A 24,381-nucleotide genomic window follows, 5' to 3' on the forward strand; every position below is an offset into this window, starting at 1 on the left:
AATTATTTTTTAAATTACATTGCACAGAATCATTACACAGAATGCCTCTATGTTTCTCTATACCTAACCAAAATCAAACTTTCTGTATTTTTGTTTCACATACCAACATTTTCATTTGTTTGCTGTCCATTTATTCGATGACAAATATTTGTTGGCCTGCCTGATCTTAACCCTTCTTCGACTTTAATGTATTTCCCGTTTTTATAAAATATAAGAGCAATACAAATATGTTGCCCATCTCCTCAAACCTCCTGAAGGGGCGGTGATCCCCAACAGGATGAATCAATTCATGACTTATTCTCAACATCCATTACTGGTATTCTTGAATTCTGCTGTTGTAAGAAACCAATAGTTGCATTCCAATGTGCATTTCACACATTTACATATGCATCTAATAACAATACACATCATAGTAGGTTCTGCAACTAGAACATATTATACCAAGTGATGTGGAGCTAATCTACCCAATCCCCCAAAACATTTAAGGGGTTGTTTTCTCTCTTTTTTTTTAGAGGCTGCAGTTTTAATTTCACTCCACAATACAAAGGTGTTAGATAGAGCAAACAGCATCTGATGATAATGAGCTATCTTTTATGCAAAGTAGTTGAACAAAATAAAAGCTCACGAAGTGTCCGAAATGAAAAGGCAACCCTCTAGGGGCATGAACATGAGGTCAGTAAATTCCATGTCCATCTTATCTGTTGATTTGTTAACCTTTCCTGTGTACAAAGGAAAATTATATTTCCTACAGTGGTGTGTTTTTTAAGTTCACCAGGACATGTCTCACTGGAATCATTATAAATATTCCTTAAAGGAATAGCAATACAACATTTCTGGCTTTTCATTGCCCCAAAGTTGTCAAGATATTTTGATTTAGAGTGAGCTGAAAAAAATTACCGCAATCTGGTCTCAAAAAATCTCCATATTTCTCCTTTAATCCGTGAGATGTGCTTTTTATTCATCACTTCCCTGAAAGGAGATTTATTGTACTAGTTTGGTAAAAAACCACAAACTGCTTTTGCCATGGAGCCTGGTTGTCTTTTCAGACAGCGTACGAGCCCAGAGAGTTGAAAATGTTATTGATAGTTTACAGGAAGTCAGGACTGTGCAGATTTAAATTCACCAAGACTGACTGTGAGAAAGAACTACATGTCCTCCACTGTTGAGCTTTACTTATTCAGCACTTTCAGTGAGGCTATCGAGAGGACGAGAGAGAGGGAACCTTCTGTATTCAAACACCTCAAACAGCACTTAGTGGAGGATAAGTGGGTGGACCAAAATGTCAGGATTCCCTTCCTAATTATCTGCTGCATAAGGTTGTCAAAATGGTGACAAAGGTTCAAAAAAGTGTAATAAGCTTTAAAATCCCTCACTGTCCTATATTATTGCAGAATGAATGCATATGGTGCTGTTAAAACTGCATCTATATAAAGTGTCTGCAGTTAATAAAGCTAGATTTAGTAAACAAGTCAACATTAAACAGTTGAATTGCATAGCAGCTTTTGAGACCAAGATAAATATGAATGCAACATAGTAGTATTAGGTAATGTCAGATCATTAATTCATATTTAAATATTAAATCGTGGTAGTCTTTTAATTCCTCAGTTTTCATTCTCTTTCCTAGAGTGTTATTGCAACTAAGTAGTAAAATTAAAACTGTTTCATTGTTAATTCCCTAATTATTCCTATTTTAAGCAGTTTATTCACGCAAGAATCATCAGCAAAGCAATTTACAGCAATTATGTCATAAGTCATATTGTCTCAGATTCCAGAAATCAAACATATCTATTATTCTCTTCCTTCAAAACCAAACACTCTTTATCACAGCGCTTTGTGCAATAGTCTTTTTTTCTGTAACACAGCTCAATTATTTTTGCTATACCCTAATACTCATATCACAGAGAATCAATGCCCATGGGTTAATACAGATGTATGCTTCCAAAAATGACTTAAATGCTATCTTTAATAACGGTTGTATATTTTCAACTATTGAATCATAACACCTGACATTTTCTGCTGTCTTATCTAACTCATCAGTACACATCTCCAGCTGGGAAACTTCCTTGTTTAATGTCAAACCTTTCCGCTTGTCCTTTTTATAGCCAATAATGTATTTTTATATCAAAGCCATACAGTGAGATGTGAACATCTCTAAAGTATCGTGCTTCCATGAAAGCAAACGTAGTGTAGGCAATAAATACATAATCTAATTTCTCTTCTCATCTGCCGTATTATTTTGTTTCAAACTCAAAAAGAAAGCAAAAAGGTGAGTCACCTGATATAATTATTGTAATAAAAGTGTCCATAAGTGCTCAGCAACATGTAATTCAGAGCCTTATCTTTCCCACAGCCCCTTTAATCATCCGACACACAGCCAGACGTGGGCATTTAAACCAATATTTGTCAAAAACGTATCCCCGTCTCAGAAACATCTGGAAGCATCTGTATTTCCAGTGGCTGCTCACAGCCGGTGGAAAGTGGTTGGTACAGACTGAGCACAGAACTGGGAAAGTCTCTTACTGAGGATGATGCCAGTGCAGATCAGCGCAATGCCGCTCGCAATGGTGGAGACCACGACCGCCAAGATCAAAGAGGTCGACATCTGGCCCTGCAGAGTCGTGCCTTGGGGAGCTGCTGGGAGAGAAGGGAGAAGAGGCCAGATATATATAAAAAAAACTGCTTTAGTTTGGATAGGACAGATTTTTGAGGGATTTATTGTTTGACATTAAAATGATCTGTTAACACATTATGGCTTTGATCCAAGAAAAAAAAAATTGTATGTTATAGGCAATTACGTACCTATGGTGCTGACACATGTGACGTTGTCACTGGCCAGGACTTTGTCGTCGTCGTCGCAGAGGCAAAGGATAAGGTGAGTATCCTCATCTCGTTTGCAGCTCTGTGTTTGACAGTGGCTGCAGTTCAGCTGCACCTTGATATCACACTCGCCATGACTCTCCATGGCTACAGAGAAGATTAAACACACATATAAACACATGGATGCAGAGAAACACCAGACCCATTTTGTTAGTGAGGGTGATCATTACGGTGCCTTGCAAAACTATTCACATCCATTTGTGTGCATTACAACCTGGAATTAAACTTTATTATTATTTGGATTTTATGTACTGGACTAGATAGTCAAAATAGTCAAAATAGTTTTAAAAAACTAGTTTTAAAAAAAATTACAAAATAAAAAAACAAAAAGTGGTGCGCATGTATTCACCCCATTTATTATGAAGCCCGTAAATAAGATCTGATGCTACCAATTACCTTCAAAAGTCCCTGGATTATTTAAATAAAGTCCACCTGTTCGCAATCTAAGTGTCACACGATCTAACAAATCACCAGCAAATCCATTATTACAAAATGGAAAGAATATGTCACCACAACAGACCTGGCAACAATATTCATGGCAGGCAAAGGGGGAAATTAATCAGAGAGGCAACAAAGAGACCAAAGTAAACCCTGAAGGAGCTGGAAAACTCCACAGAGAGATTAGAGTATCTGCCAATGGGATCACTTTGAGCAGTGCACTCCACAGACCTGAAAAAAAAGCCATTGCCGCAAAAATAAGAAAACACATATGGAGCCCCCAAATACCTTTTGGCATCTCCAAGCATGTATATTTTTTTTTACTTTGGTTTCTTTGTTGCCTCTCTGATTAATGCCCCCCTTTCCCTGCCAGGAGTTGTGTTCCTCTATTGGCAGGTCTGTTGTGCTGACATATTTTTTCATTTAGTATTGCACACAGGTGGACTTCATTTAAGTAATCAAGTGACTTTTGAAGTTAATTGGTTGCACCAGATCTTATATAGGGGCCTTCATAGCAAAAGGGGGCAAATACGATTTTCCTTTTTGTGATTTTCTAAAACAATTCATTTCAGTTCACAAAGACACTGTAAGCTTGCAGGACAATCCAACAAGTTCAGAAGATATGTTTGTATATGTTTGTCAGCAAATCTCATAAAAAAGGCCAAACCCACCAATGAATTGAAGTATTGTTTGTGCAGCCAAAGCCTGGTGCTTTATAGCTTTATATTAATGGTGCCATAGAGCTTAACTGTTTTCTAAAAACACTTAAAATGGGCGGCGTAGTGTATTTTGAGTAAATTACACATACACCAGCCCACAGATGTAAATATCAAAGCCAAATCTGTGGCTCCCCAACTAACTGAGCAATCTTCTCTACAATCTACAATGTCAAATTATTTAGCCTTTTATAAAAATGTAGAAATATTATACATATAAATACACATCTTCAGCAGGAACAAATGGGCTCGGGGCTGAGAGTCACAGGCAGGGGTTGGTTAGAAATTGTGAAGAGATGGACTAACACACTGTTGGTTTTGGTGGTTTTATAAGAGTCGTTAGAGAAATACAGAATGCCGCCAGCCTTGTACTTTTATCTTTGAACACATTACATGTTGTACAGTTATGTCTGTATTTGTGTAAAACTTGATATGTCCTTGTAATCCAATTTTTTTCATTATTAAATTTACACTTAACGCTATCCTGTGACCTTTAATCTTGAGTCTTGATACAAATTATGAATACAAAGAGAATTTGTGTGTCATATTTAACCTGATCCATCACATCAAAACAAGATGATTTAACAATATTACAGAAAAATTCAATAATAACATTTAAACATTAATATCTTGTTTAGATCTCAAATTAATTTCATGTTTGAACACTGCTGCGGCAGCCACTGTGTTTCAAAGCTCCGACTGGCAGCACACGCAGCAACAACAACAACAGCGTCTTTCACAAGAGAATGAAGGGCTGTCTGTTGGCGCCAAAGGCAACAAGCTACATGAGGCTGTGAATTAACCAACTGACTTCCTCTTGCTCCCGCTGAATAATGAGAATCAGATGGTAGTCTCACAAACAAAAACACCGCTACATATATACATGAGCATGTGTGAGTGTGAAGGCCTGAGTGTTCAGACAGATAGTTTGGCATAAACAGGTTGAAGAACATGTAAATAAACATAACAAATCCTTCAGTCTATATCAGGAGATGACATTTGTTATCTTTTCCCTTCTATACTCCCTCTTTTCTTCCTCTATTTTCTCTACTCCACTCTGGCTGAGTCATTATCGAATTTATTAGCATCATTTTCACCATAAAATGATGATATGATGTCAGTCTCACCTGCCAGAGGCTGAAGGAAAATCTCTCCCCTCGGATGAATGAATGAGATTCCATTCTGACCGTCGGCTGTGATCTCATCCGTCAGCGCAGCGTCACCTCCTGTCAAAAAATGTACGTCGTTTACTCTCATATCAGTCAGTATTACAAATAATGTCAAAACCATTCTGACCTCGTTATGACAGTTCATGCTTGTTATTTTGTTGCCACTTTTGACAGTTTATCCTTGACAAAAAAAACGATGTTGCATGGCACTCTTCGTTTTTACCTCGGTGACAGAAAGCTGAAAGATTGTGAGATACGATTGAAGTGATCTAGCTGTTCTGCCACTCAAGGCCAGTAGCAAAGACATAAACAAACTGAAATGTACTACTACAAACTATCAAATCTCACTGGTAGTCCTTGCCATAACTCACAATACTGCAAAATTGCACATTTTGTCATTTCTGCAAGGAGTCAACTGTTGATAGCAGCCAGACAGGCATACATTTTGCTTTAGACTGAAGCACACATCAACTGTCTCTTAAAGAAACAGTTATATCAATATTATTTACAGCGTTTAGCAGAGCGCCTTGGATGAAATGACAAGAGGCAGCGAGACAGAAGAAAATACATTAATGTGATTTGGGTTTTAAGTTAAGGGGTCAGAAATGAAAAAAACAATGTAATTAGAGGGTAGCAGAAAGGATCAGGTTACCTCTGTAACCTCCTCCGCCGCCTCCAGCGGTGCAGGCCCCACCTCCACCTCCAAATCCCCCAAAGGTGGACCAGCTGAGCTTGGACACGGCGAGGGAACACGAGGACCCCCTTCAGCACCCTCCACCAGAGACTTTCCCGCCTTCAGGTGAGGACTGGGACTGTCTTTCCAGCCTCCACCTCCACCTTTAGGGATACAAACAGCAAACACAGTATTCTATCATATATTTTATATATCATAAAAATGTGTAAGGGGGAAAAGTTAAGGATTAAAGTTAAGGAGAAAATAAACAATGCAGCAATGTTAGACATCAGCAGGGCACTGATTTGCATTTCCATACACTAAAGGGACTGTCAAGACACATATTTTAAAAGAAAAAGGTCAAATTGATGAAGCAAAGGACAAGATATGCCAACTTTGAGTCCCTACTATGGGTCAAGCCGCGAAAGCACTTCCCATAATGCAACTGGATATATATTTTGTTAGAAAGAAAAGAGAGGCTTTCTGGCTTTAACACCTCAAACTGGGTTTTAAATTCTACTATTATTTCGGTGAAGGTGAGATTTTTTATTCCCCGTTTCATTTTCTTGTGTACTTTTATTTTTAGTTTTTTTTGTGCTAGAGATGCAGCATCCTTTGAGGGCTGGCAATCTATGTGTCCAGCTAAGATTCAGCCTTCTTGTAGATTATGCTGTATACAAGATGTGTTTTTTTACACATTCTGTATATGACCCTGATGAAGGCCTTGCTCATAAAAACATTGGTTAAATAAAGAATATAGTTCCTTTGTTATTTAAGCCCCTTTTTTGCCGCTGAAGTAGCGACAGAACACTCCACCTATAACTTTGTCTTGTGCACCTCCTGAGTTCACAGTGGCTGACCATTGCCAGTGTCGATTGTCAATGTCATTGGCTCTATTCAGCTGTAATCTCTATAAACAGATATTTGCATATGAATGCAGAATTTGCAAGCAGTGCGACAAGATTTTGGTCTTGGAAGTATCTGGTATTCGTTTGACGTCCAAGTTGTATAGAAGTATTGGCCTTTAGAATATAAATCTAAGGAAGGCAAGATTTTCCAAGGAAAGAGCTCAGTCTTGTTGAGACAAAGTTTGACAAGGTAGGAAGTCAGCAAAAAGCTCATGTTCTGTTTTTGCTCTGTTGTGGTGTGTCTTTGTTTCTGTTCACAGGCAACTGGTGGGTGGACATGAGTGGCTTCAGCCCTTCAGTCTCCCAAAAAAAAGGTTAACAAGAAACAAAAGGTTTTTGTGGCTTTGCCTTTTTCACTTTATACCCATCCAAAATGATGTCACTGACAGCCACATACTTTTTTATATTTATATATAAAGTGGGAATTCATCTTTGGGAACAGAAACAGAGACCCTTGATGAATAATCCGTGAATAATCATCTAAAGGGTCGACAGGCTCAACAACCAGCTGGTCAAGGACTCTGAAAATCACATGTCCAGCAGGAGTTCCTAAGCCTTAACAAATTCTGCAATGCAATGCATGATAATGTGTGACGGCAGAATAACCACTTTCACCAGTTCAACACACAGCTCCACCACACACACACAAATGCACCACCACATCCACACACTACTAAGAGCTGCATATTTCTCCTGACACTCAGATCTTTATCTAAACAAACCCCCAGAGGTTTCAATAAAATGAGCTGATGGACGGTCTGTGTTGAGACTTTGTCCATCGGAGAGGATTTACTGAGAACGTTCCAGCAGAAATTTCCAGGAGCGAAGAGAGAAACCTCTCTACCATATATGTCTTGCTACAACCTGTCAGGAATCTAAAAATACGATCCAGAAAGATCACATTATCCACAGGCCAAACACATCCTGCTGTGTGAGAGCATGAATGCCAATGTAAGCTGCTTCGTGTGTGTTTGTGTGTGTGTGTGTGTGTGTGTGTGTGTGTGTGTGTGTGTGTGTGTGTGTGTGTGTGTGTGTGTGTGTGTGTGTGTGTGTGTGTGTGTGTGTGTGTGTAAAAAAAAACACATCCTCTCGTGGCCTTCAACCAACACATCTCTGTGGGCAGGTTTTAACACTACCTTTGTCAGATATTAACCTCATAGCACTCTCTCAACCGTGATTCCTTCCTCATGTCACAATGATTTTAGTAGACAAATTGGTCATCACATTTGTTATGCAAGTCTTTTTTCTCAGAAATATAAACTCTTGATGATCGTTAGGCATATTTCATTACAAAGCTCAGTAAAATTTCCTGAAAAGATAAACTAAATACCAGCTTTCTAGTATCTAAATTGATGATTCTGCATATTTTATTGGACATAAGAAAAATAAAACATGAACCATTGCATCCCTGACTCAAATCTGACATGGACCTTCATTGCATGTTTACAAATTATCTATGAGGACTGTTGACTGCCCATTCTTTGGATTATCCGGCATAAAAGGAATGCTCTTATTCTGGAAAGATGTTGGTTTGTTTTATACATTGTGAGCACCATAAATACATTCCATTCAGCCTCATTGTATTTAAGTGGAAGGAGGAATCTCAAAGTCAGATATTTTTTTGTAGTTTAGTTGTATCGACCCTTTAAACAAACAGTATATTCTCACTGGTAGTAGGATGGCCTATAATATAGTACCTGCAGCACCAGTTTGACCGTTGGTGCTGGGAGCTATGGTGCTGTTCTCATACTGCTCCAGTTGTATCTGGTCCAGACTGGACTCTGGGTCTTCAAGGTAAGCGTTTCCTCCTCCACCAGCGGCAATCAGCAAGGGAACCAGTTCACCTCCATCCATCTGACAAGACAGCATGTCCATAAATCTCACTATGCACATGCTCGGTGTTGCACATGAGAACAGTTACAGCTAAACATTAATCTGCAAAGTTTGACAAAGCATCAGTCTCACCAGTAAAGTTAACTGCACATGACCAAGGAAACTCCAGATTTCTTACAGATGGAAGATCATCATAAAAGGAACAAGTGAACATTTTTCTTGTTCCAATTTTAAGATAAAACAGCTTTCCAACCACTCGTGTATTTGCAATCTATATTTAAACCTGTGGATTAGTGAGAGACACTGCTGAATTGTTTTTATGTGCCTACAGACATTTTTGATGCATATCAATGAACCGTACACTTACTCCGCACAAGGTTTTAAGCAAACCCACAGAAACAAAACACAATACGGAAACAGCCCGAGCATCTTCTGTCACCTTAAAGATGTAGGTGGCTCCCCCTCCTCCGCCTCCTCCCCCAGCCCACTCTGCACCGGTCTCTTCCCTGAGGTTGTCTTCAATCACTGACGATGCTCCCAAGCAGATCCTCTGGGTTTGGGGATTTCTCTACACCATGGGGGGAGAGGGAGATATGAGTTTCAGAGAAAGAAGCTGTCTTCACAAAAGTATGAATCCAGCAGGCGAGAATTTATCATCTTTCTTGTCTCCCTAGCAAAAGATATCCCAGAGGGACACTTCAAATAATCCTTCCAGCGTGACCTCGAGTTCACCCTACTTACCCCAGGGCAGGCATCCTCTCCCTGGTGGCCCACCAAGATGTAAAGTATATCTCCTTTCTCCAGAGGAAATATGGCAGATATGAAGACCCCATGGTTGCGTTTGTTGTGGTTTTTGGCTCCTTTCCCTCCTGCAGCCCCGTAAGCAGAGATCCTGAGGGATATCATTGCACCACAAGGGATTTAAATACAGGGACTGAAATAAATTGCTTTCTGGCTCTGGTTCCACAGGATGATACACACCAGATGGATAGACTGCAATAATAAAGTCAGTTATAGCACACAAATAAGGAGAGACCGTCACCGTCTGTTGTTTTTTTAAAGATTACCTCTTACAAACAGACACACTGTGTTGATACTGGCATGAAGCTAGTTGTCTGTAATCTAACTGATGTAATTCAACCCCCTGTAGATCCTATGATTAATCCTGCCACTTTTCTGTTCCCTCATTTTGTGTTGTGAGTGTGATGATGAGGTCCCATGACTTGCTGTGGAAAGACAATCACATTGCTTGAAGTTTTGATCTGCCAGGACAACAATCAGTTACACTGAGCATGGCCAGAACAATTTAGATCCCAGACACACCATCAATGACTAAGCTCCTGGAAATGAACTATGGATAGCACTCAGAATAATGTGATAAATGTAAACATCACTGCTCTTACAGGACACGACTGGATACATTTGAGTTATTTTCACAAACTCCTAAAAAGACCAAAAATGACAATCCCTTAGTCCATATCTCAATAATTTCTGACTTCCCTACCCTGTCTGTGACTCTCACCCTAAAGTTCGTTAGTTGCAAATGAATAAATCTTTTCTTTAAACGGGTCACAAACAACACATTTTCATTCATTAAAAAAAGGCTTTGTAAATTCCTAAACACCTGGGCAATGCGTTACTCAAACAGAGGTAGATCTTGCATTACCTGGAAACCTTTCAGCTGTAGATTTTGTGAGTTCAACGAGTATTTACAGCAGCAAACAAGCCTGTGTGATTTGACTCTAAATAAAACAAGGGGGGCTTCACCATAATGTAAGAACATGCAAGCCAATGCAACTGTGTGGCTCATTTCTGAGTTTTTAATAGTTTGTGGACAACAATAACGGTCTACTGTATAACAACATGTCAGGCTTTAACCGCACAAGCAATATTTGTTAGTAGGAGTCACTGTCGGCTTTGGTCTTTTTAACGAGATTTTTGACAGTAAGAAAAATATAGATTATCACTAGACTAACACTTGAACAAATAACTGATTGACCCTAAAGCTCAGGTAGATAAGTATTAAACCATCCCCTCCATCACTTACAGGTATCTGTTAGTAGCAGGAACCCTCCACATCTGGACTCCTTTCAGGGGATCTTCCTTCCCCACAGTAACACTGACGTTTTTGTTCCTGTAGGTGCTGTCACACTGGGCCTGGGTTGGGCCGTGGGGACCACTGGCACCACATGAGTTAAACCACCATGTCATAAAAGAAACCTCTAGAAAAATGGAGACAAAGAAAAGAAACACTGTCATAAGCTGGTGGAAAGTAGAACTGAGAATTGTTGAATGAGTCGGTTTAATTAAGGAGCTGTGTATTCATTTGGAAAGAAAGAAAAAATACACAAGAAACATTGGAAAGGAATATGTGAGAACAGTTGGAAAACAGAAAACAACATAAGCACCACATATAGGAGTCACTGGAAATTGCTTTAACCACCTGGTATGTCAGCGCTGAATAGTGCACTGTGGATTAAAAGCTTCTGGTCAGCTGATATGGTAGATAAACCTTCAAGCATCAAGAGAAATAGTGGGTGTACAATCCACCACCTGGTATGTAAATTCTGCATGTTGCATTAAAAATCACATGGTAGATGAGGGAGGCTTTGGAAATCCACAAGGTATCCGCAGTACCTGAGGCTGAAGGCTCTGGTAGGGGGCTTAGGAAATCCTCCAAGTGAGCCATGGTCAGGAGCGAGTTCAGATCTGAGGAGAGGCGTGATGCCAAAAGAAGAAAAAGGTGGGGAGAAAGAGAGACAATGAGTCACAGTCAAATATGTGCATGTCACGAAGCATAAATCATATTCAGACAGAAAGCAAAACGGATCAAAGGATATGAGAACAATTCAAAGATGGGTATTTTGGAAGAACATCGACCCATTTCCTGTGAATGATTCCTGAGCAGGAAAACATTATGAAAATATTTCTCACTTAGCCCTCTTCATCCACTGTCTATCATACAGATGGTGAAGTCTGTTAAACTGTCCTTTGCCAGGTCTGTGTTTCAGATCTTACTTTAGCATTGACAGCCTCCTTGGTCTTGTTTCAACAGCATTAAAGCATTAAAGCCTCCCCAGCATGACAAGATCCCAGAGAGCGGTCAAAAACGTCAGAGGGAGAACCATTAAGCTAAGTTCTGACTTACTAAAGTTTCTCTGGGAACCTGAAATGAAACCACCTAAGAAACGTTCCAATCTCATCCAGCTGGAGCTGAGCAACAACCATAATATACTGCTGTTAACACTGTTTCTCCCTGCAGGTTTTAAACCATTCTTCCTTTAATTACAACAAAAACAGACTTATCCCTTAAATCTAATGCACCAAAGTCAAATTTCACATCTGTGTTTCAACCTTAGTACCCTGTTTAGTAATAAAATACACCACGGGAACATTTGAATAGAGCAGAAAGAGGTTGTTTAAACGTCCTTTCACATGATTGTGAGCATAAAAAAGCAAAGTCTTGTGACATTTTTCTTGCCATATTGCAGTACATTTGCAACAAAAGCATTACAAATTGACTACCCTCATTTAAAAAAACAATCAAGCCTGAACCAAGTCTTTGTTTAAAGTCAAATGAATGACTGAGGATCACTGCAAGGCCGATTGTCAACTAGTCTGGACAACAGTCGCAGTTGAGTTTTTCATATTACAATCAAAAGTGATGTTTTAGAGCTACATCTAAAGGAAGACAGTAACAAATGACTCCAAAACAACAGTTGGACAGGAATATCTATATACAAGTTACCCAGCTTTAAATAACAGTAACCACTGGTCATATACAGCACTCAAAGTTTGACTGTAAGAGGCAAACTTGCACACTCTTATTTTTCATTAATTCAACCTTCCATTTGTGCGGCATGATAAATACAGTGATGTGTCTTAATTCAAATGTTACAGACTCACTTAATGGAAGAAAAAAACACCAGTCACTGACATGTTTACTTCACCTGGTGGAGGCAAATCTTTGTCTTAAACGAAATATAACTTTTTTATTGGTATTGGTTTTACATAATTATTGCTTCAAATATGCTGACCCACAATTAAATGTACAATTTATCCAGTCTGTAACATTTTTGAATGGCGTGTTAGCAACAGCTTACCTGTTTCGAAGCAGGCAGCTCCAATTGCAATGTCATCAAGAGCAACATCAGCATTAGAGCCTTTTCCCCACACAGCTGTCACCTCAACATGGAACCTGGAGCAAAGCACATACCATTTATGTATTTAGAGAATCACAGTTTTTTGTCTTTATGTGAAATGCAACGAAAATTAAATCCAAATACATGTACAACAGTTTGTTAATAAAAATGTAGATGAAAGCAGTTATTTTCCTGTTTCTCATCTTATATCCAAAGCACAAATTATGAATGATGAGGAAAAAAGAGATGGGTACAGTTGAATGATAGAGGTAACCTTTATACAAGAGAACATGCCTCGATCTTTTGCTCCAGCATGACAGTGTTACATAATCATCTGCTCCTCTACCCTTTTGTTTTCACTTTACGCACCCATGATGAAGGCCAGTCAGCTGCAGGGCAACATCTTCCCAGTCGTCCGTCCACTGATCATTTCTCTCCCAGACCAGTGGAGCGGTTGTGGTCCCCTTCTCCTCTATAGCCACCAGTAATGTACCATTAAAATCCCCATAAAGATACAGAGAGAAACGCATCTGTAAGGACAAATAGACACAATTTCAGCAAGGAGTTAGCATATTGACAAATCTTTTGTTGCCATCGAGCAGCCTCACGAGCTGAAGGTAACAATATTATATCAACAAAACTATCAAACTATTGTATCTGTGTAAATAACTGACCTGACATGCAGTAGCAGAGACTGGGGGAGGGAAAGACAAGCTCCGAATGGATGTCTTTTGGAGGGAATTACTCTCTTTAACCTGCAGAAACAGGAAGTGCCCTGGGGGCGCACAATAAATTTGACACAGCAGAAGGCTAACCAGCAAATGAAACAACCGTATCAAAAGAAAAGTTAATAGTTTGGAATGTTGTTATCCTATTCATTAAAGCCAGACATTATGAACATGTTTTATTGTAAGAAGAAAAACTGCCGTCTATAAAATAAAAACACTTTTTATGATTGAAAGCAGCAGTAACATGGGATAAAATATAAGCCTATTTTCTGCCCTGGATTTTAAACAATCCATATGAACTCTTCATGAGGTGGAACTTCATATGGTATTAATCTACCAAGGCATTCCTATTATTATCTGGGTCTACAACGATCAACAACAACAAACACATAAATAAATAAATACTATACATTTTAACAAAGAATGAAAAGCCTGTTTGAGAATATCAAAATTGAGTTTTGACACTAAGCAATGTGAGATCCGTAGTGAGAAGACATGTTTTGAGTTGTTAACATCCGTCTCTCCACGCTACAGTAATTCATCAGGATAGGACAAGATTCACCTGACAAATAGAAATCAAATCAGGATAACACACACACACACACACACACACACACACACACACACACACACACACACACACACACACACACACACACACACACACACACACACACACACACACACACACACACACACACACACACACACAGCTAACCTTGTGTTCTCTGCAGAGTGACACCCTGCATGTCTTCTTTCTCCAGAAGTTCATCTCCAGCTACTCTTCTCCAGGCCGAGTGCTGGTTGGACACGGACCAACCACATGCATCCTGTTCAAATGAACAGTGAGAGCCAAATGGAAGAGCACCTGGGAAGTATAGAAAGATTGTTATCATATTTCACATAACAGAGATCACAGCTGCTAAAATATTCCTCCTTCTCCCTTGAATCCTCTATTCCCAAAGCAAGAATTTCATTTTGGAGAAACCAGCTAAGCACTTAAACTTAGAGGGGTGCCATGATTTTCATTTGTCTGTCCGTACAAAAGGCCATGTTTCTTTTACTCTCCACTCTTTATAATGTCTGTACTCTATGGTGCATGTAACACTGTTTCTGCAGGTAAGTGTGTCCTGACCTCTACCAGATTAGGAAATATGCTTGTTTAGCATTTTACAGTTAGAAGATTGGTAACAATGTCATTTCTTTCTATCCAGTACAAAAATTCCTTAAATCACACAATGTTCATTCATATAAGACAGATGTAACGTGAGAGCTAAAGGCCTGTTCCTGGACACAGATATGCAAATTGACATCGGCCTTTTCATCTGAACATGAAGCCACTTATTAAAAGTCAAAGTGTCCCTTTGACAAAGTATTTTATGAACACTCATGCAGGATCAATTTTACTGATTGGCCCTTGACAGAAATTACACCACCACTGTGACCGACCTTCTCTGCCCCACAACTCAAACTCTAAATAGCCCCGACTACCATTGATTTCTTTACTGACAAAAAAACAAACGCCTTTTGATTATTGTGGTGACGTGCTTCTTTGTGCTGAATGATTGATGTTTTCAAAGAGCTATCAAGTAGGAGGAAATTAAAGGTATTAATCGTCTCTCTGTAAACACCCTTTCTTTCCGCAGCATAGTTTTCAAATCTTGGATTTCATAACATCCATTAATCTGTGACAGGTGTTTGATTTTAAAACATTTTATGACATGATTTCAAGCTAAAAACTTCAAAAAGCAAATCCTATCTAATTTCTAGAAATACAATAAAAGAATTTCCAGTTAATGAAAAAGACTAGTCAAAAGACTATGAAGTTTCCATTGATTTAAACTTTAATATTACTAATATAAATGGATACAGCCCCATATTCTGCTTTATGACTCCAGTACTGAATGCTGGCCTTCCTTAACTCTTCACCCACAATCACACAAACTGAAGCACTCACACAGACACATCTTTTGCTTTAATTATTTTTTTCACAATCCCACTCTCAGAATCGTCCAATGGTGCATATAAAAATCAAATTAAAAAGACTTTGTCGCCACAGAAGGGGAAACCTCTACTGCATAAGTGCCTTTTCAAGTGTTACTAATAGAAATTGAAGGATACGATTTCCCCTCCAAACAGCACTCTACTCTTTGCATGCTGTGATGTAACAAAAATCTCACCACAGATGATGCCCTCATCCTCTCCTAAAGGACAGTCGGTGTGGAAGTTGCACACTTGGCTCTGGTCGATGCACACTCCTGAATTTTCACAGTGGAAAGATTCCCCACAAGCCGAATCCAGTCCAATGACGTGGTGTTCTGTATCCCAGCAACCACACAACAATTATACAGCAATCCTACAAATCATAGAGAACTGAGCTTATTTAGCCATTTAGTCATTAAACCCTGAAGTTGCGAATAAATGTTTCTGTCAAAGATTAGTTGGACATTTGAGTAAATACGCTTATTAGCTTTTATGTGAGTGTTAGATGAGAAGAATCAAGATGAACACCACTTTCATATCCATCCATCAAATATGAGCAACAGCCAGGAACCTGTTATCTTAGCTTGGCTCAAAGACTGGGATGAAAGTGAAACAGCTAGCCTGGCTATGTCCAAAGGCAACAAAATATGACTACCAGCGCCTCTTAATGTCTATAATTTACACATATCTCATTTGTTTCATAGGTACAAAACTCAACCGAGACTGCCTGAAAAGGTGGGTCTCAGTCCCCTTCCAAGTGTTCGTATGTGTTTAAAAGCAAACAAACCAACCACAGGATTTTAGCCATGTTATTTAACATGATTTCAAAAGCTAAAACTACTAATAAATCTATTTGTTGATCGTGAAGTCTGTTCAGGAAGCAACCTTATTGATCTGTATTGAAGGCCATGCATATAAGCAAGTCGGCGCATGTATTTCCAATGATTAATATGGCAGAAGTTGGTAAAACTGCTGTGCTTGTTTACGACTCTATGTACGTTGTCCATTCATTAAGTGTGTGATAGCGATCCCACAGTAATACATGCCGGTGTCCGTGTGCTCATCTGGGTACATGCAAAGGGACCTTTGCACAGTCCTGTCTCTACCATAACATGCAGTCAATTTGCAGTCTAACAATACTAATAATCTGTTGTATTTCACTTAATGTCTTTGTTGGATTTTTTTTAATTTAACCATTAAAAATCCTACATGCTGAAATAATAACAAATACTAATCTTCACAGAGAAAGCTTTTCAATGTCTATCTTTCAAGCTACCGTGAAAATTTACAAAAGGATGTGCCACTGTGAAATATGTCAACAGGTTTCCAGTTTGAACTAAGACAATGTTTAGACAGCAGACAAATCTAATTAGTTTCTCAAATGAGATCTTTAAAACAGATTGTCAGCACTCTAATTTGCAAGTGATCAGATTGTATTTGTCTGTTCAGGCATCACTAACCTATCTACATGGGTTGCTGTGGTAACAACATATGCATCAGTAACTACGTAGCTCCGCTGGGGATGCGGTTTTCTAATCAGAAAAGCATTTGCCATTGAAAAAAAAAGCTATATCACAAGGCACGTTTTTTTATTGTCCATATCCAGATCAATCTAGATACAATCTGGATATGCCAAAAACTGATTTGAGCTGGCAGTCTGAATAAGGCCAAACTGTTCAGCATGATGAACTTACCTGATTCACAGTCTATGAACTCTAGAGAGTCCAGAGCCACGGTGCCTCCATCTTCCCTCAAACAGGAAGTGTAGAGCAGTATCACCTGAAAGGGCTCGTCCACTTGACCAAACACAGTCTCCAGAACCTCCCACTCAGCCCTAGATCAACCAATCATAGAGAAATTCCCTTAGAAGTCAGGTGTAGGAATTCATACCTTCCTTCTTTTAGCATTGGCTTGTTTGGATACCTTTCTAGATAATGCATTAGAAACAATCCTTGCAATCAGAAATTAAAAGCAATAAAGCTTAATGTAAGGCCCACTATACGTATATGTGTGTATATATATATATATATATAATACCTCCCGCTACCTCCCGTTCTAAAGTCGTAGCTATGGTTCATGTGTGTGTTTATATACTGTATACACACATACACACAAACACACACACACACACACACACACACACACACACACACACACACACACACACACACACACACACACACACACATATAGTGTCAGTAATGTCAATAGCAAACTAAGTTGCAGCTCTTTAAACCTGATGTTACAATATTTATTTTATATCACGGCATTCTTGGTGAAGCAGCCAAGCAGGCCTTAGCAGAAACAAACAATATTGAAAAAATGCTCAATGTTCACAATGAATTTCAAAAGAATTTCTATTTGATTGACAACTAAGAAAAGCTGTGGTGACTTTGGGCTGTTTTCCTTCACATCCATTGAATCTAATTAACACACCTCTCGGGCCAAAGTCAGCATATCATATGAAACACTCTAAAAATAGTTTTTGTCCCAGTTAAATCCTCTGCTGTCTTCAAGATACAGACTTTTAATCCTTGAAAACGTTTTGCAATCTACTTGAACTGAGGTTTATATCAAAACAAACACTGTGGCAGCTCAGGAATCAGGGTTACCTTCAGGCATTTCAAGTAAACAAACACTTTGTTTAAACAATTACCATTTTTCGCTTTGAAGGCCAAGAGAACATGTTGAATATTTTTCCAATTCTAATCACACATTTGCAAAACTTTCCTGAAAGCTGCCTTGTATATCAGTTTGCGACCAGCATCTTTTGCCAAATTTATTTGTACATTGTTATCTTTTAGGGCACAAACCGCAACAATTCACAGTCAATATGCTGTCAGTCAGTAGAAATGTCTACAACAACACTCCCATAGTTGTTGAATGTTCGGTAAGTGCATCCTTGTGCACATTAACTGCAATATACAAATAAGGAAGCTCATCAAAACATGTATTAACTGGTCAAAAGCACCTCATGGCGCACGGTGAAATCAATCACACCTTAAAATGTTATTTTTTTATTCCCGCCTTGCCAAACTTGTGCACATCTGGGCTGCATTCAGCATTTATGCACTTGCGACATTGTGACTACAGCGACCCTCATAGAGTACAGTTCCTTTAAATATTTGACATAATGCGACCACATGTGACGGCCCCTTTACTGAGCTTTACTTCACACATTACAAATCCATCTCTCTGAGTCCATCTCTAAAAATAGACCCATGGTGTCACAGCTTTAAACAAATTGTACATTTAGTTTCACTGTCAGGAACATAAATTAGAAGAAATATAATGTAATCTAGGGCCCATTTCCAGTAAGGGAAATGAAGCCCTTTGTTCAGAAGGAAAAAGGTTAGGACTGTTGCTTGATTACTAAAACAGTCAGTACAGCCACAGTACACAAAGGCACCACTGTAAAAGATCTGTCACATCAGATGGGAAGTATGTTTTAAATGGAGAGTGCGTCTAGAAAATACATCCAGAGGTTAGCATGTAATGAATAGTGGGCTTAATAAATGAAACCACTGTCTGTGTGCCTAATAATGGAATTGCTCAGTCCATTATTGCACAGACACTAACAAAGCCAATGCACAACGATGCTCATCCATTTCTCTTCTGTCCGAACCAATTATATATAAATTCATTTCCAGAGTCTGCATCTAGACACATGAATGCTTTTAGCTGCTCTAAAGATGGCTGTACTTCAGCATTAGATCAATAAGAAATACCTGTCCCCATTCCCAAACAATACACAGGGTACCGCTGTCCCCACACGGTCACAATTTTACAGTTTGTCCCACATGACAGCTGAGGAACATTTTCTTTATCTAACTTTAGTACCACAGAAGAAAAAAGGGTTCCTGTGCCCTTGCTCTGTCTGAAGGCCTGCGTCTCCTTTCATTGCAGTGTATCTAAGCTCCCTTGAATTTATTTCATAGGCTGGAACTCAACTTGACGAGCACTTCAATCAGTAAAGATGCAGGGTTTTTCTTTTTGACACTAATTAAATGGACTTGCTGTGCTGCATGATAAACAAATATCTACTCTGCACAAATGGCATGGAGATCTTTCTCCGAGTGTGTTTGGCTGACCTGCGTTTGTCAGGTCTCCTGTGGTTGAGAACCACAGAGTGAACAGCTGAGTCTGAGTGGACTGGCTTGATGAGGAGCGTGAGGTTCCCCACTGCTGGACCGGACTCATACAGAGCCACCTGCAAGATGCAGTGCCTGTCGTTTCCTGGCAATACTGGGCTGGTTAAGTGGTATTCGCATCTCCTAGAGGCCTCAGTGGCAGGGGAGGAGCTTAGGAGGAGGAAGTGCCCTGCAGTGTTAAAACAGAGTAGACATTTAATGCGTGACAGTTTTATAGCAGCCACCTAATACTGTCACTCCCATAAATCATTTGATTAATGCTTTAACATTAGGACAAATTATAAAAGACATTTGGATATATCTAGTAAAAAATCTAAATAAATGTCAAAGGAGATACACAGATTCAAAAGACGTTTGAGTAAGTCCAAAGATCCATCACTGCATTTTCTATCCGCTAAATATGTTTCATAGAAGAAAAAGGCATGAGCAGTATCCTGAAGCACTCATTTAATTTTAATCTTTAATTTACCTGTTGTGCACTCTTACCGTCAGAGCTTCCCACTGAGTGATCAGTCACTGGCATCATCCCCGCCTGAGTGCTTTCTGGTTGCTGAGGCAACATCAATGACCAGTCACTTTGGTCGCTGTGATTTGATAAAGTCCAGTGGCAGGCTGACTCAAAATCGCAGGAGGTAACTGAAAAAAAGAAAGAAAAGAGAGTAGCTTATAACTTATTGTTTGTTTGGATAAATATTCAAAGATGTGGGGAATTTACAAAACACTAGAAAGAAATCTGAATAAAACCTCAGTGATCAAAAAAAGTGGGATTTTTGTCTTCTATTCAAAGTGTGGGAAAACAAGAACATGTGTCATCTACAGCTGCCAATGTTTTTTTACTTTTTGTGCATACTTTATTTTCAAAAGTTCTGAATATTATTTTGACCGAAAATGCTTGTTGTAAAAAAAATGTACAAAAACATAATTATTTAACAGACTACATCTTGACTACATCTTGACTACAACAAAAGAAAATTGCAAGAGGACAAACATTTGTGTTTCCCCCCCAAAAAAGAGTAAACACTTTTCTATGAAGGGCTGAGTGAGAAAAACCCAAAAGTTTGTTTTTAGTTTTCTTGTGATCATGAGAATTGTATTGAATGACCCAAAAATATGTATGAAATCTTTAAGAAAGAAATACATGAGTTCTTCACCGACAACAAACCATCTGATGTACCAGATGCTTTCCATTAGAGTAAATACTGTTGTTTAAAAAGGCTAAGATGTTAAAACTGTATTTGAAAATGTTAAATTATGTCACACCTGGATCATGACCTCCACCACGGACTAATCATTTCCTGGGCTCATTGCCCAAATGTCATCTAAATCTAATTGTCTTTTAAAAATCAGCTTAAAAGCCAAACAGACAGACCCTTTGTAAATATTTACTGATTGTGGATCTGTCTGAGTTGGAGGGGGGGTTCAAGACATCATGTGACGGTTCTAGAGGAAACTGCCACTACAGCTAATATGGCAAACAGCCATAGGAATCCCTCTGGGTATACAGGACGGAAATATGAGGCACATTATTAAATCGTTATTTCATTGAAAGCCACTTTCATTTCTTTCTGTCATAAATAAACAAAAAATACACTTCTTTCATCACAAATTACCTAAAACATGTTTTCCTGGTGTCAGCATGCTGCTTGTGGGCTGCTTTGTTAATTTAATTTCACAATCTAACAGAGCAGTGTTGTTACACCTCGAGTCACCTTAACATAATAATGAGTAGATTTCTGTTCCTCAGGTTTCTTGTGGTGGATAATTGGCAATACTGTCATTCCTGAACTTGAAGGAGATTTCAAGTTTTCAAGTGCTGTAAGTGCACTTAACATTATTCAAATGTTCTCTCTCAACTTTGCTTTCCAGTTAAGCCAAATTTCACTCAGATTAATGACTACATACATTACATTGATACAGGTTAACATTGAAAGCAATGATGTTTTCTGTTTGTGTGTGTCACACATGAGTACATGAATCTTACTTTGGCTGTCATCTTCTGAGTCCAGATGATGAGGAAACAGCTGATCTGAGAAGTTCTCCTCTAGAAATCTGTCCAAAAGAGCGTGGCAGGTACTGCTGACTGGAAAGACAGACAGACATTGGTTTCACTTGTTTTGCTTATGAGGGCAGGTCATACATATTTTTAGTATAACAAACTGATAAATATTGCATTTCACTCATTACAATCAACTGAAAAACTGTTGAGGAAACAAATACGTTTCCTGGGTGGAGCTCCATAGCAACTCTGCATGTGCCAATGTGTTAATACATCTGAGGAATACATTGTTATCTAAAATGTGGAAGTTATAAACGCAGCCTGCAGTTGATAGAGAAATTGGCAATCCAAATTGAGAAAAATTAAAAGACATGTCCAAAGACACACAGGTTAGATGAGTTGGCTGCAAGTGTGGTTGTGAGTGTGGAAGAATGGTCTATACGTGTCAGCCAGGTTATGGACTGGCAGCCTGTCGAGAATGTACTTAGATGGGCTCCAGTATGAAAGATTTTTAATGCCTGAACAAAAAAAAAAAAATCAAACAAAGAAATACAGTGAAAAACAATACAAATTGTAACAGGGGAAACACCCCAACTTAATAAAAAGACAGGAAGTAAAACCAAACATGACACATAATGTGATGTCAAAATATAACAGGAAACACTAAACATGACTAAATTAATGATTGAAACTTATTTACATTTTTAACCCCAGGTTTCACCTCTTGGGTTAAATGCTGCACTGAAAGGGTAACTTTTGATATATGTTTTTAGAAGAATACCGGGCCGGGGTTATAGATCACAGATCAACTACGATCCGTTACACCACTACCCTTGGCAGTCACTTTTCTACGGCATACATTGTAAACTGGACATCCATCTTCTACATCAATGTGCACTTATAATATTCTTCTAAAAAGACGCACAAATTTAACATTAATCAAGATGAGGTTGGATAGGACTGTTTTCTGTCTACCATTAAGTAAAAGGTTTCTATCAATTAAAGTAAATGCGATTTAAAATCTGGGTTAGTGCATTAAGGATTCAGCAGTTTACTATACATTGCATTTGTAATTCTTTGTTTGAATTTCTGTGGAAACTGATTAAAATATTGATACTTTAAAAAAAGAATGCAGGGTATAGAATGAACATAGGCTTCTCCATTTATTTATTTAAATGTTTTGAAAAATCCATTTAGTCACCATGACTTAAACCAAACCTACACCCTTGGTTGTGAGCCTCAGCCCAGTGCATGCTGGGAGCTGCTTCAGTACCCATAATCACAAGCTGAAAATAGAGCAATGGATGTATGAACCTCAGAGTTTATCCAGAAATAGTGCCACTGCTGACTTACCCACACATAAAACACGACCCACAGACATGGTCTTGTTGTGGGGGATGACTGAGGGGGAGGGCGCTTTACACGTGACATGACATTGAACATACTAACTAGCATGACAAGTAGACAGTGAGGGAGATGATCATGTCCAAGTGGGTCATTGCGACTTAACCCATTTAAGGCCTCTGAACAGTGACGTTACTGTTCTCTCGAGCCTGTAAGGCAAGGTCACACAGGTCAAGCAGGACAAATTGAGATATTAAGAAGGCAGTCTATAAAAAGCAGTTAGTGATGATAATGATGAAGGGTGAGGGGGATCGACTATTTGAATGGCAGACCAGCTATTCATCTGTAATTATGGAATAAAAGCAGCTATGGATAGATTTCTGAATACGGATCCGGAAAATTTGAATAGTCTTTAAAGAGGAGGATTCAGCCAAATAACAAATATTAACAATCTATTATTAACACAAAATACCAAACAGTTTTTTGGGGGATCCCCATAGAGCTCAAACTTACATTTATTGCCTCTAACTGGTTCCCTTTTCCCCATGTCAAGTTTAGATTTTTTTTTATGAAGGAAAAAAACTAGTCTAATTCATGATGGCATTCACTTTTATCAAAAAGAGGGAATAAAAGATGAGTAGGGCTGTGTATCGGGGGTAAAGTCCGAAATAAAACAGTACCAAATAGCATACGAAAAACATCAGTAAAACAATACCAGGAATTGATCCTTTTTGTATTCAGATCTAGAAAAAACAACTATTTGTATATTTTTTTCCTCAAAGCCAATCAATGCAAGCGTTCTTGGATTTAATACAAAGCGTGACCACATCACTACCACAGATGCTACAAACCATACAGGCGGGATTACCTGCACACGGCTCTGAACATAGAGATGTCTGAGCCGGCGGCCAGCAGCTAACAGTGCTATCAACAGTGCTCACAGAGGGGGAACCGGAGGGTGGGCACTACGCTCCTGTAGCCAGACATTCCCGCCCAAAGGGTCAGGATGTGTTATCAGCGGTAACAACCGTATGAGAGCCGTGTAGTGCGGCGGCAATTAGCTAACCAGTGTGACACACACAGCTTACAATCACATAATGGGTGTCAAAGGAAGTTCTCTATTGGTATCTGTATGACTTTAAAGGTTATGCTACCATCATTTTTTAAATGTTTCCCAGCCCTAAAGATGAGTGAAGGAGCTGCCTCATCTTCAGGCAGTGGAGCAGCTGGTTGCTTAGATGACGTTTACAGCTTTGAACAAAGTGCGACTTTGAAACAAATTTTGGCAGCATTTGTGGTGTCTGGTGTGTGGTCATCATATATAAATCATAAGTAGTTTCTCAGAAAAAAGGCTGTATCAAGGTCCAAACAGTTCTCCTGAGCTGAAGCAGCTGCTGGTCGTAGTTTAGTTAATTGAAGGTTT

General features: G+C 38.9%; 1 protein-coding gene across 1 annotated transcript in view; it reads right to left on the reverse strand.

The window, feature by feature from the left end:
• ltk (leukocyte receptor tyrosine kinase) overlaps positions 1-23,945 on the reverse strand; it is a 33,192-nt gene extending 9,247 nt beyond the window's left edge. Inside the window, 20 exon segments of the mRNA XM_054613275.1 lie at positions 2,521-2,631; positions 2,800-2,964; positions 5,159-5,257; positions 5,853-5,957; positions 5,960-6,037; positions 8,479-8,635; positions 9,054-9,182; positions 9,356-9,506; positions 10,662-10,836; positions 11,252-11,323; positions 12,718-12,812; positions 13,126-13,286; positions 13,431-13,531; positions 14,203-14,352; positions 15,665-15,802; positions 17,162-17,301; positions 19,559-19,787; positions 20,105-20,254; positions 21,600-21,698; positions 23,900-23,945. Of these exon segments, the coding sequence (XP_054469250.1) occupies positions 2,521-2,631; positions 2,800-2,964; positions 5,159-5,257; positions 5,853-5,957; positions 5,960-6,037; positions 8,479-8,635; positions 9,054-9,182; positions 9,356-9,506; positions 10,662-10,836; positions 11,252-11,323; positions 12,718-12,812; positions 13,126-13,286; positions 13,431-13,531; positions 14,203-14,352; positions 15,665-15,802; positions 17,162-17,301; positions 19,559-19,787; positions 20,105-20,254; positions 21,600-21,698; positions 23,900-23,945 (2,551 nt within the window).
• Between the last annotated feature and the right edge of the window lie 436 nt (positions 23,946-24,381).

Source organism: Anoplopoma fimbria, chromosome 15, assembly GCF_027596085.1.
Source record: "Anoplopoma fimbria isolate UVic2021 breed Golden Eagle Sablefish chromosome 15, Afim_UVic_2022, whole genome shotgun sequence".
Taxonomy (NCBI): domain Eukaryota; kingdom Metazoa; phylum Chordata; class Actinopteri; order Perciformes; family Anoplopomatidae; genus Anoplopoma; species Anoplopoma fimbria.